The 13900-nt window shown below is 45.3% G+C and overlaps 1 protein-coding gene across 8 annotated transcripts in view; it reads left to right on the forward strand.

Annotated features, from left to right (window-relative positions):
• Positions 1 to 13900, forward strand: part of EHBP1 (EH domain binding protein 1) — a 396634-nt gene that overhangs the window by 269884 nt on the left and 112850 nt on the right. For 5 of the 8 annotated variants that reach the window (XM_088477209.1, XM_088477210.1, XM_088477212.1 and 2 more), the window contains one exon: positions 13545 to 13692. In XM_088477209.1, coding sequence (XP_088333335.1) covers positions 13545 to 13692 — 148 coding nt within the window. The remainder of the gene's footprint in view (positions 1 to 13544; positions 13693 to 13900) is intronic. The other 3 variants (XM_088477211.1, XM_088477214.1, XM_088477216.1) reach the window with 1 other exon arrangement.

Raw genomic sequence — 13900 nt, forward strand, 5'->3', positions numbered from 1 at the left:
AGGGGGAGAGGGTGTCTGTGTTATGTGGGGAGGGGGGGTCTGTGCTGTGAGCAGACGGGGTCTGTCCTGTGAGAGGAGAGGGGGACTGTGCTGTATGAGGGTCTATGCTGTGAGGGGGTCTGTGCTGTAAAGAGAGGGGCTCTGTGCTGTGAGGGGGTGTGTGTTGTAAAGAGAGGGACTCTGTGCTGTGAGAGGAGAGGGGGTCTGTGCGGTAAGGGTCTATGATGTAAAGGGAGGGACTCTGTGCTGTAAGGGGCTCTGTGCTGTGATGGGGTCTGTGCTGTGAGAGGAGAGGGGGTCTATGCTGTATGGGGTCTATGCTGTAAGGGGCTCTGTGCTGTGAGAGGAGAGGGGGTCTGTGCGGTAAGGGGGTCTATTCTGTAATGGGAGGGGGTCTGTGCTTTTTGGGGGTCTATGCTGTGAAGGGCTCTGTGCTGTAAAGAGTGGCTCTGCTGTGAGAGGAGAGGGGGTCTGTGCTGTTAGGGAAGAGAGGTGCTGTGCTGTGAGGGGGCAGTGTAGTGGGCAGTATGTGGTGCTGGGAGGGGGCAGTATGTGGTGCTGTGAGGGTGCAGTGTAGTGAGCAGTATGTGGTGCTGCGAGGGGGCAATATGTGGTCCTGTTAGGGGGCAGTGTAGTTGGCAGTATGTGGTGCTGAGAGGGGGCTGTATGTGGTGCTGTGAGGGGTCAGTGAACTGGGGCAGTATGTGGTGCTGTGAGGGGGCAGTATGTTGTGATATTAGGGGGCAGTATGTGGTGCTGTGAGGGGGTAGTATGTGGTGCTGTGAGGGGGCAGTATGTGGTGCTGTGAGGGGGGCAGTATGTGGTGCTGTGAGGGGCAGAATGTGGTGCTGTGAGAGGGCAGTATGTGGTGCTGTGAGGGGACAGTATGTGGTGCTGTTAGGGGGCAGTGTAGTTGGCAGTATGTGGTGCGTGAGGGGGCAGTATGTGGTGCGGTGAGGGGGACAGTATGTGGTGCGGTGAGGGGGGCAGTATGTGGTGCTGTTAGGGGGCAGTGTAGTTGGCAGTATGTGGTGCGTGAGGGGGCAGTATGTGGTGCGGTGAGAGGAGCAGTATGTGGTGCGGTGAGGGGGCAGTGTAGTTGGCAGTATGTGGTGCGTGAGGGGGCAGTATGTGGTGCGGTGAGGGGGGCAGTATGTGGTGTGAGGGGGCAGTATGTGCTGCGGTGAGGGGGGCAGTATGTGGTGCTGTGAGGGGACAGTATGTGGTGCTGTTAGGGGGCAGTGTAGTTGGCAGTATGTGGTGCGTGAGGTGGCAGTATGTGGTGCGGTGGGGGGGGCAGTATGTGGTGCTGTGAGGGGACAGTATGTGGTGCTGTTAGGGGGCAGTGTAGTTGGCAGTATGTGGTGCGTGAGGGGGCAGTGTAGTTGGCAGTATGTGGTGCGTGAGGGGGCAGTATGTGGTGTGGTGAGGGGGGCAGTATGTGGTGTGAGGGGGCAGTATGTGCTGCGGTGAGGGGGGCAGTATGTGGTGCTGTGAGGGGACAGTATGTGGTGCTGTTAGGGGGCAGTGTAGTTGGCAGTATGTGGTGCGTGAGGTGGCAGTATGTGGTGCGGTGGGGGGGGCAGTATGTGGTGCGGTGGGGGGGGCAGTATGTGGTGCGGTGAGGGGGGCAGTGTAGTTGGCAGTATGTGGTGCGTGAGGTGGCAGTATGTGGTGCGTGAGGTGGCAGTATGTGGTGCGGTGGGGGGGGCAGTATGTGGTGCTGTGAGGGGACAGTATGTGGTGCTGTTAGGGGGCAGTGTAGATGGCAGTATGTGGTGCGTGAGGGGGCAGTATGTGGTGCTGTTAGGGGGCAGTGTAGTTGGCAGTATGTGGTGCGGTGAGGGGGCAGTATGTGGTGTGGTGAGGGGGGCAGTATGTGGTGCTGTGAGGGGACAGTATGTGGTGCTGTTAGGGGGCAGTGTAGTTGGCAGTATGTGGTGCGTGAGGGGGCAGTATGTGGTGCGGTGAGGGGGGCAGTGTAGTTGGCAGTATGTGGTGCATGAGGGGGCAGTATGTGGTGCTGTTAGGGGGCAGTGTAGTTGGCAGTATGTGGTGCGTGAGGGGGCAGTATGTGGTGCGGTGAGGGGGGGCAGTATGTGGTGCTGTGAGGTGGGCAGTAACTGGGTCAGTGTGTGTGCTGTGAGGTGCTCAGTGTGCTATGGGGGCAATAAGTGAGCTGGGATGGAGGTCAGTGTGCTGAGTGAGTGATTGCTGTGAGAGGGCAGTGAGTCAGCGTGATATATGGAGCGGCAGTGAGAGCTATAGAGGAGGCAATCAGTGGGGCAAACTCGGAAAAAATCAAGTGTATCATGCATACATAGCTGACGTTTTAAGGCCACGCGGACCTTTTCTTCAGGGTGCTGTACAGGGGCCTAAATCAGGAATGAAAATATAATGCTATGTATTGTTTGAGGGGCGGGGGGCCCAAAACCGGTATCTTGACTAGGGCACCATGAGGTGTAAATCCGGCTCTGCATTAGACCCCTCCCCCCTAGCAACAACATGCCGCGATTCACGGGTCAATCGGGAGGGGGCGGAACTAAATGATGCAATTCTAATGGAATCACTTCATATTGGCTCCACCACCCAATTGACCCACGAATAGCGGGTGCCAGCTCTCCAGTCTGTCATGGGGGGTTTCTGGTTTCTCAAAAAAAAAACCTGCATGCGCTAGTGGCGACAGAACAGGATAACTAACTCGTGTTGTGTCTAGTGTCACAGGTGGAGATTTTGCCTAAGAGATCCGCTGTACAATATGCGAGTCTGCCAGTAAATCACTTTGCAGCTGTTTTATTCTGATTAGCCGACATTTTTCATTATTATCACCAGTGCAGTGAGAGACCTGGAGAGTCTGCAGGTAGGTCAGGATAGATAAGGCAGGGGAGGGGAAGGGGTACAAGATGGCAATGTGCCCCTTGTACAATGGTTACAGGATGTTTTTTGTAGTAACCAAGGTGACTGGATTTTGTCTAGGCCTGTATAGGAAAGGGAGCATAGCTCTATATATCATATCACACAGCCGATGATGGCAATCACCAGGAATCGCTTGCAGCAGCCATAGCTAAGGATCTCTTACGTGTTTACTCCATCGGCTTTCTTCCTGTGCTGTCACCATCCTGCAATAAACAAGGATAAAAGCTTCGCTAAAATAAAACATTTTGTTCTCATGAAGAGCATATTCAAATAATTATTCTGTTTTCTATTTTTTTTTAGTATTCTTTTTTTTTTTTTTTGTGAATCTGCACCTGGAAGCCAGAGACCGGGTTAGGTATGTTATGTAATACATGGTACATTATAGTGCTTAAGCTAATCTTTGTTGTAAGCTTGATAAGTCTGTAATATAATATTACAGTGTACAATTTTGAATGGTGAAATTGTAAAAGTTATTTTTTTTAAGATCTTTATAGGGTGATTTATTAAAGGTATAAGGTTTACTCAAACTTGGCAAGACTATTTTCACTTCAACAACCAGTCGGGTCAGGAAAACTTCGCACCCTCCCCAAAACACACTTGCACAATAATGAAATGCTAACGCAGAGCTGGCATATAAACACCACCAATCTACTACGAGCTAAACTCAGACAGGATCATATACAACGTCTGTCACCAGCTTTCCCCGACTGCGTCACCTGCTAGCCCTGCAAGGCATCCACTTGCTGCTTTTCTACATATCGTCATCACAAATCTTTGGCTGAGAACATACATATAACCCCAAGAGTAATCATTGATTTAATCTGAGCAGATGGAACGTATTTGAGCAAGATTTTACTTCCCCTTTTATAAGAGAGGCTGATTTTTTCTTTTGTGTGGCATAAGTTTAGGGGATCCCTGGTGAAATGAGCAGGTGTGACCTTCGGGAAGCCTGTCTGCTTACATTATCTGCCAAGACAGGGAAGGAGAAAGTTCTTTTTTATTTTTTAAGAAGCCACATGAAAGGGCCTGCTAAACAGTCCCAATGTTCCTCCCCAAATCCTATTTTCTGTAACAGCAGCCCTATCTCGCTAGGGAAAACGTCCCCTGTCCGGCCTTTGAAAAGGGGCTTGTAGTTTTATTTTTATTTATTTTATTTCACCCACCGTGCTCAGAAGCAAGTGAATGGGTACATTTTGGTAATCCTTGCCCCTGGACAGGCATCAAAATCTCTTTCTCTCTGAATCGCTAATAACAGAGCCTTGCTTCCTGTCTAGTGATGAAAAGGGAGGGGGGTGGCAGAAGTCATTTTATTTTGTTCTCATATAATATGTAATCGGTACATACCATAGACAATTTTAAGCCTGAGCTATAATCAGCCTTAGGAAGAATTATATGTTTCGCTCCTTGGATACTTTCACTGTCCGTCAGTACCAATGAATTATTATTGTTCTATAACGGCAGATAATAAACTGAGTAATACCCTCTTTTGTAATTGTAAAATATGATTGTTGTTGCAGAGGTGTTATTGGTGCCCTGTATGCTTTTAATGTACTACTGCCTAATAGGGACCAGACTTGTAGCTATTGTCCAATATTATATTCAGGCTGGCAGTAATGGTCCTCCTTAGGTTTTTTAGCTAATACGACTGAAGTACTGTACACGGGAAATACATGGCCACAGAAATGTGTTGAAGTGTGGCGTTCCTGGGCAGTGACAGCGCGATGGCCTAGCGCAGGCACACAGTTGGTCCGTGTTATGGGAGTGTGGCTGATTGTGGTTGTGTACACAGACACTCACCTGCTCACATTGGAGAATCTGCACCTGCGCCAGGGCTGGTGAAAGTTTTTGTTTGCCCACCTGATGTTGGCGTCTAAAGATGCACCAATCTGTCAATTTCAGCTGTATTTAAATTTCAAATTGTATTTCAGTGCACCCATCGATATTTCAGCGTCTGCGGCGCTGACAGTGGGCTACTCGGTCATTGCACAGTCGGGCGCATGGGTGTACACCAGGGAAGGACCTTGTAGCGGCATTTGTATAAAGTCGCAAATGAGTGGGCGCTAAAAAAACAAGCAGACCCGGCCGCCGCTACATACGATGCGGAATTAGCCCCTCAGTGCCTACATGCTAGTGTAATTCATCCTACATAAAATTCACAAACCCTCCACCCGGTCAGATTATCTGGAAGTGGCACTGAGGAGGAGGAGAAGGAGGACGGTCTTATACCTTATGCTGGAAGTAGGAGTTTCTATATTTTATTTTTTTCTAACATTTCAAATGAAATTAATTTATTGAAATCCTTGACAAAATTTGCTACACCCACCCAAACACTTTCATGTACAATGTAAATGTAGGTCTAAGCCAGCGCTATTATTCATTTATTTGCATGTAGTACATTTTGATACTTTGTTGTTATTGCAAACGGTAATAGAAAAAAAAACTAAGCTTCGATGGAAGATGAATGATCATAATGCTCTCTATCATAATTTTAATTTATTTTATTAAGTCTGTATTTTACATCCTATTATGCATCACTGAACTAGGAGCTAGACAAAGTTCAGTTTATATCAATATATATTTATACATATATACATACAGTACACATTTCACATTTTATTAGGATTTAGCTTTTAAAATCCATACAGAAGATGTAATTCAGTGGAATTAGCGGGAAGTACAAAAGCGCCCCCCCGCTGTCGTCCATTTTTGTAGCTTTCTTAAGATGTAAAGGCTGTTCAAGGAACAATTGGATAAAGTTGGGGATTGCAAATCCATCATATTCTTGTCCCTGTGAAATTAAACTCTTTCTGCTCCCCCCCCCCCCCTGAAAAGCACAATTCTAGGGAGGGGGGTTACTTGTGTTAAATCCTTTGGGAAGCCACTGCTGATCACTTTTAATTACTAGGACCAAGGAGGATAAAATTAAAAGGAGCACCATTGAAGCAGGGGAAAGAAAGCTTGCTGAGCCCTCGGTGAACTGTGAAATATAAAAATTGCATTCCAATACAGTTTTATGGGGTGGAAACAAGGAAACTGCATTAGTCTTGAAGACTTTGTCCTTAAATGGATTCCTTTTTTTTCATAGCTGTGCAACCATCTGATAGATTTGGGGATGCTAACATAATTGTATAAACGTATTCCTGTGAATGTTAATCGCAGACAGCAAAGGTGGACATATGCAACCATCATGTAATAAGTTCTTTAGAAAACAACACTGGAATATTTAAGTAAAATTGTACCTGAGCAGCAGTACGCCCAGACTTTTCTCAAAGTTGTATAGAGACATTGTGCTGGAGATACTGACCATGTGTATAAGAGAGCAGATTGTCACAAAAGTGTATCTTTTATGGAGAGCAGTTTTGGTCCATACTCCGAAAAACGATGGGCTATATTTACTGAAGTGCAGGTTATTAGAAGTGGAGATGTTGCCCATAGCAACCAAACAGATTCTAACTATTATCTTCTAGAAGGTGCTAGATAAATGTTAAGTAGAATCTGATCGGTTGCTATGGGCAACATCTTCACTTCTAAAAATCCACCCTTTAGTAAATATGTCTGGAAATAAGATGAAGATAGAATATTTTATCTATGGAGGAAAATATAAATGAGGTCACAAGCAGGATTATACTTTATAAAAAATGTTGTCTTATATCCAGTTATTACCGCTTTGTTTTAGGGTATAGATTATCTCTGGTTTCCCCTGTAGATGTTAACAGCTCATCATTGACTGTGAAAGCAAGTAGGACTAGTTGCTGCCAAGATGTGCAGTTTGCAAAGCTGCCAAGATAAGGTGGGAATGTCCTGCCAAGGCGGTGGTAACTGCCCCAAGAGCAGAGGTATCGCTTTATGTTCAGGCCCTTCATTGGTATGTGCCTCCTGCGAGTTGTGTACTTGTACAGGGACAGGAAGATGGGAGACATCTGGCCAAGCCTGATGTAAAAGATGCCCACACAACTTTCTATATAAGTTGCTCTGTCAGAATGTACATTTAGTACTTTGCATGTGGTACGGATGGGTAGTCCAACAACTTTAACACCAAAAAGTTTTAATTGTTTTTGTCATCTTTCCACTTTTCCAAGGAACTTACACTGGATTCACCCTTCCTGATTGTTACACATTTGAAATGTTAATTGGACTGGGAACACAACTATTTGTTATTAATATTTTTTTTTATTTTTTTTATTTCATGGGTATTATGTATTAAAAAAAAAAAAAAATGAAAACTTTCCATCATTTATAATGCAAAACCAGAAACTCACCCTATAATGTAATGGCAAATAACTATCGTTCACTCTGACACACAGGGAAAAAAAGATCCACATTTTGTTTTATAAATGTCGTTTGTTCTTTTGTCTGTTTAAAGAGTTATCCATGTAGGTGCTTCAACTGCAGATTACCGTAGTGTGGGAGCAGTATTTATTTTTATTGTTTTGCGGGTGAATTTGGGCCACATTCCGTGACACTGTTGTTTGTTGTTTTGCAAGATTGTGTGACATCCTTGAAAATCACTGACACATATTAGATTTTGGGTTAGGGCGGTGGCTAACAGGTGACAGAGGAACATTTTGTTCAGTGTTGTTATCAGTGATCTATTGGGATGGGAGGTGAACGTTATCGTTCAATTGCTCAACTTAATCGTCTAGTGGATGGGCACTTTTACTACTAATTATTGAATAACCTCTAATTAACAACTAAGGAACTACTAATTATCACTGATTCATACCACACTGGTCAAAAAGGGTCAGGAAGGGAGTTAGCATTGTGCTGACAGTTCTGCACTCTCTCTTCCTCTGATCCACACTCCTCTCACTGCAGAGGGTGGTCACATTATGCAAAGTAACTGCATCGATCATGTGACTCTTAGCTTCACCAGGAGCACCAGTTCTGACAAATAGAGTAATAACAGCATGGGCCTAAACATGGAAGGAATTGGGGGCCAGATGGGAAAGCTTGCAGGGCTACCTGCTGTCCATCAAATACCCTTTGCCAGTGTTTCCCAAACTGGGTGCCGTGACACCCTGGGGTGCTGCAGAGCACCTGCAGTGGTGCCACGGGTTGGTGGTCCAGGACCAAATCAAATTATTTATGGTCAATGTGATAGGTAAAACCATTGCTGGTGGCTGCCAATCCTAAAATATGTGGGCAAAGAGAAGTGCAACCCTGTCTACCACCACATAACTGTACCTAATGTTGAGTACACACTTTGAGGCCCATATAGTAATGATAGCATAGAATTTGATCGGGATGTAGTTTATAGACTGGCGGACTAAATCCCGCTGGTCTATATCCCGACAGCAGGAGCCCAACAAGGGACTTAAGATAAGCGTCGAAATGGGGTAGCTTTAGGCACTCCCAGGGGAACTTAGGGTTAGGCACCCCACAGAGAGGGTTAGGATTAGACAAGGGGAAGGGGGGGTTAGGGGTTAGGCCCCCCTCCAGGAGGGCTAGGCTTAGGCACCCCCAGGGGGGACTTAGGGTTAGGCACCACCCCGGAAGTTTTAGGGTTAGGCACCCCTAAGGGAGGGTTAGGGGGGGAGGGGAGGGTTAGGGTACTTGCATGCTCCGTCGCGATTCTTCTCTGTCGGGCTTCCAGCGCCGCCAAGATTTCATACCCAAACCAATTTGATCATAGCACCGAGGAGTGTAACAAACTGCACCCACAGACACAGGCTGCAAAAGGTGCCCATCCTTGCGATGTGCTGGGAGTGAAGTGACTGCGTCACCGGTCTCTGCACTCCTGTGCTGGGGATCCTGCACATGGGTGGTCTACAGATCACACATGCACGGGGCCAATTGTCGGGGGTAAGTTCCTATGGAACTCTCTCCCAGCTTGTATTGCAGTGTGTAGCCCATAGTCTACAGCGGCTTTTACCATCTTCAGATGGCATAAGCTGCGGGAACCAAGTTGGTAAATCATTTCATCCCCCATAGAAACCTATATCTGCTGTGATCCCTCCATTATAGATTTGAGGGATACTTAATACTTGCAGGTACCTCCGAAAATGGGTGTTTTCGAAAATATTAAATGACAAATTGGCCCTTAAATGACATATTGTGCACTATATATTGTACCCACGCTGATCAGAACGATATATCGTACACATCTTATAGTGTGTACGCCCGATCCGTCATTCCTCGCATCGTCCCACCTGCTGTTCTGCACGGCAGATGGTATGGTGCACTGAACGACGCGGTGTTGTATGTATCAATACATCGCACCGTCATACACCGCATCGTGCAGTGTGCACATCATTCACGATGTATCATTACATCGCATCGCTTGGTCGCACCGTCGTTCGGTGTGTACCCAGCTTTAGAATGGCAGGTCATCACAATTTACTTAGTTTAATCATTTTTGCTGAGTTTGTCAGTTAGAAACTTTTGGACTATGGGTGACGTGGAAAAAATGCTGATACTCCTGGGTGCTGTGAAGTTTGGGAAACATTGCCCTATGCTGATGCAACGCTATCGAATTGTGTAATAGAGCATTTATATGTTCAGGTGTCTGCAAACTTACAGTCACAGGCGGCCTGGTTCCAGTGCCAGCAGAAAGACCAGCAGAAACATTTTGGAAGCTTGTTTCTACACACCAGGCTTCATTTACATCTGCCAGGAGGTTTATATATGGCAGGGTCGGCAAACTGTCAATTACCAGCCTATCAGATTAAAGGAATCTGTATATGAAGCCCTTCTTATTGGATACTTGATCTTATTTTAATGTATTGTATACAAATTAGAAGAATGTGCTTAATCCATATGACTAGTAAAAAGGTTAATTTGAAGTTGCACAATGAAAATGAAAGAACATAAAATATCTATTTGCACAATGTACTTAAACAGTCCAAATATCTGTGTGTTTGCATATATTTGCTTCCTTGATCAGTGTGTGAACATTCATTATTGCGAGGATTTGCCTCTCTTATGGTCCCTTCCAACCCACCAACGACCTGCGATGCGCGGGCATGTATGGACGATAACGATATCATCCATCGCCCGTACGTGCTGGCCAACCTTGTCGATATCGACCAGGTTACTATGATCGCGGGTCGTTAGCCATCGTTGATGGTGTGCTGGATGATCGATATTGAGCATCCAGCACACTCGGTAGATCGGTCAGCGATATCATTATTTCGCTGACAGTCGTTCCGTGTGTAGCGCTTGGCCGACAAAAGCAGAGTTCCCGGTAGCGGAAGCCCGACAGCGCTGGAAATCCCCATCGTCGCTAAGGTAAGTATAAACTAACCTAACCCTCCTTAGGGGTGCTTAACCCTAACCTCCCCCCCTTTGATCGGGATGCCGGGTGCCGGCTTCGGGGAAATGACAGGCGTCTAGATATAGACCCCCAGCATTTCACCCTCGCCGGGATATGACAGTCGGGAACCCGGCTGTCGGTATTAAGGCAGCCGGTTTCCCGATTGTATACCCGTGTGTATGAACCATTACACACAGCAAGCGTGCAGGAGACAGTGTGCTGTACTGATACGTGCTAATAAAATGTATCTGCATTCAAAGAGCATAAAACTAAATAGTTGCTTTTTTTTTTTTTAAATGGTGTTTTGAAATAAGGTTGTTTTTTGGGGGTTGGGAGGGGGTTACTTTAAGGACAATAATTGTAAATTGCATATATGTAGAATTTGAAAGGAGAAAAAAAAAATCTTTGTATGTTTTCTTCCTAATGTATCTTCCCAACAAACAACCGTTTTCCCTTTAATTCTCTGTCTTCGGGGAAATTGAGGTGTGTGAAAGCAAATACAAGAGAGCTCACGGAGGCCTGTGCAAAATTGAGTCTGTTAGCGGAGAAGTAAATGGGGGCAATCTGATAGGGATCCTGAATTCTGTCAATCAGGCTCAAGATATTGTGCTGTGTCCATACACTTTGTTTACTGTAGGGTTTTATGAGTTGTAACCTTCCCATGCTGGCTGTTAATGAGGCTAAATCTTGCTGCTTGAGGATTGAATTACTGCACACCTCTGGGCTAATGGTTATAAACAGAGAGTCCCATTAGGGTTGCATTTTGATTCATTCATTTGCATTTTTTCTATTGTGCCCAGAACAATGGCCGTTAAATAGCTACAAACAAACCATTTGCATGGAAATGTCAGAAATGTTCCTAATTAGTATCTTGTGCTTGTTTATTAATGGGTTTTAACTTAAATGGCAGGATCTTATGGGCGTTGATTGCATTTAGGCTTCTCTGCGAGAGAAGGACGTTTTCCTGATATTTTAGTGATCCTGTTTCGCACATGTAATTGTAAGTTTGCCTAAAATGAACACACCTACCACTAAATGCTATACACTTCTCACCAAACCCACTCCTGCACAGCCCACCCTATAATAAAAGCAAGGGCTATATACTTGTCTAATATTGGTGCAACTTACCAATGTTCTAGCCTGTGATTTTCTGCTGCCCCATGAATATGTACTCTTATCTCACACCAGCTAAATATGTTTCTACGGGAGTTAACATGCTGGTACTGGGTGACACAGCCTGGTAGGGTTAATGTTGCTATCAATATGAAATGTGAGCGGATGTGCTGGGAGCAGTAGTCCTGTGGACAAAAAGAAACTAGCTAATAAGGCTCTTTGGCCAAGGTACATGTGGTGTTAAGTATGTAACACAGTACTTGGTGCTGGTGGCGTTTAATCCACACGTGGTGCAGCTGAATCAGGTAGAACAACAAGTAGCACATGACACGGGGATATCACAGGTCAGTATGCAGAATATATAAGTAACGGCAGCATGGAACTTGGGGTGTTGCTGGGTGTTATAGTGCGTCAGATGTGATTGCAGTAAACACACCGGCGGTTGGTAGCACTAGTGCCCTATGCTCTAGCTGTGGTGATACAGTGTACTTGCTGTTTGGTATTGTGTCTCTGTATGCCATTAGGATCCTGGGTTCGATCATCCCCATTGAACACCAGGGAGGAAAGACGCACGGAGACGTCGCACATGTGCAGTTGCGTATGTCAAAGGTCGGGGCTGTCTAACGCAGGCAGATCCTAATGACCGCTGAGTCAGACTACCTTGTTACTGGGAGGAGGTAGCTCAAGACAGCACTCCTTCCAACAAGTTTCTAATTGATAAACATAGAAAGCGCATTTGGTTGATTTAGGAGAGTGACAGAATGTACTATATAAAAGTGGGTATTAAATTCAGCTTATGTTTTTCTATTTTTGCATTAAATTTCATTACAATCACTTGTATTTAACATAGTGAAGCGTAATTCAGTTGCAGACATTTCCTTATTTCAAAAAAAGTTTAACTTGCTTACAAAGGGATTAGTAATGTATCTTTGCTATTAGCCACTAAACTCCACCCAAAACTCTCCTGTCACTCCAATCTATGTGTATCAGTAGCGCACTCTGGAGGGACGGCCGCTTGTCAGAGTGTTGTTATAATGGAACTGGAGACATTGCCCAGTCTGGGGGTAAAATTAAATCATTGAGAACAAGGGAGGTAGTTACAAAGCCAAAGTCTGCATTGACATTTCCCTGCGTTAGGTAATGTAAAGCATGTACATTATGGGGTGTTAAAGTGTTTTTAATTTCCAGTTTATAATTGTTTGTAGTTATTAAGGGGTGAATATATATTGTGTTAGAAATGTATCTAATTTGAGTTTGAGACCCCCCCCAGTGACTGGGCCAAACCGTTTTACATCATTACAGGGCTGATTCAATGCCGATTGAAGCGTGGGCGTGATGTGCAGCTGCGCACATAACTCGGAATTACAGTAGAACAACATCTTCCATTGACCTGTGCATCCGTATCGGGGTGCCAGGAAAATAAGCATTGTTGGGGTCAATGTGTGCCACTATTAGACGCTCGTTGATTAATTGGCGCAGCGTGTACCTACCTTCTGCACCAGCCACCTTGAAAGAAATTACAATACCAGAGACTACACAGCATGCCCGTCGACGCAAGTTGTGTGTGGGCAGAGGTGTACACTGCACACGGCCCCCTCGCCTCATTAGACACCCCTGTTTCCAATCAAACATCGCTTAGAGTTGAACCAGTCTGTACAAGTCTGTGTTGTGGGAAGTGGCACCACTATGAGAGGGATAACCGTGAGGACTGATACAGGAATCCTTTTTGAATAGCGATTTAATAAAGTTGAATTTATTATTCTGGTTTGTATAGTGACACCATAATATGCAGCACTGTATAGAGAATATTTAATAATTCCCATCAGTTCTATTGGAGCTTACAGCGTAAATCCTTATCACACAAACACAAACGCCAGGATCCGTATAAGTAACTTGCCATTATGTTTTTTTGTAGTGTGGGAGGAACCGGAGCACCCGGAAGAAACCCACACAAACACGAGGAGAACCTTAATACAAACTCCACACTAATAGAATACTCACTGGAATCAAATCTATGACCCCTCCAGCTCTGTAAGACAGCAATGCTAACCACTGATCTGCCATGCTGCCCATTATTTTTTTTTAACCCATGAAAGCCTGCTGACAGATGAGAGGATTAAAATTCGCTTTATGTAAATTATTCTTAATGTACATTTACCCCTTTGTGTCGCAGGGAATGTAACATGTAGCAGCCATCTGATTGCGAATGAAAATTGCATTTCTGTCAATTACTAAGCTGGCAAAACTGTTCAATATTTCCCAGCAGCAAGATGAAGAGCGGCGGCGGCAGCTGAGAGAACGAGCGCGTCAGCTCATAGCAGAGGCTCGGTCTGGAGTGAAGATGTCAGAACTTCCCAGCTACAGTGAGGTGTCTGCAGAAAAGTTGAAGGAGAGGGCAAAGACATCTATAGGTGAGTTTAAGGACTGTGCGCTGCCCTCAAGTAGAAGGCTATGGGGGAGATGTACTAAGGGATAAAGTGGAGAAAGATAAGCACCAACCAATCAGCTCCTAACTGTCATTTTTACAACACCGCCTGTAAATTGACAGTTAGGAGTTAATTGGTTGGTACTTTATCTCTCTCCAAGCTTTGATAAATCTCCCCCCAAGTATGATCCAGG

Source organism: Taudactylus pleione, unplaced genomic scaffold (genome assembly GCF_031769625.1).
Source record: "Taudactylus pleione unplaced genomic scaffold, aTauple2 ptg000201l, whole genome shotgun sequence".
Classification (NCBI taxonomy): domain Eukaryota; kingdom Metazoa; phylum Chordata; class Amphibia; order Anura; family Myobatrachidae; genus Taudactylus; species Taudactylus pleione.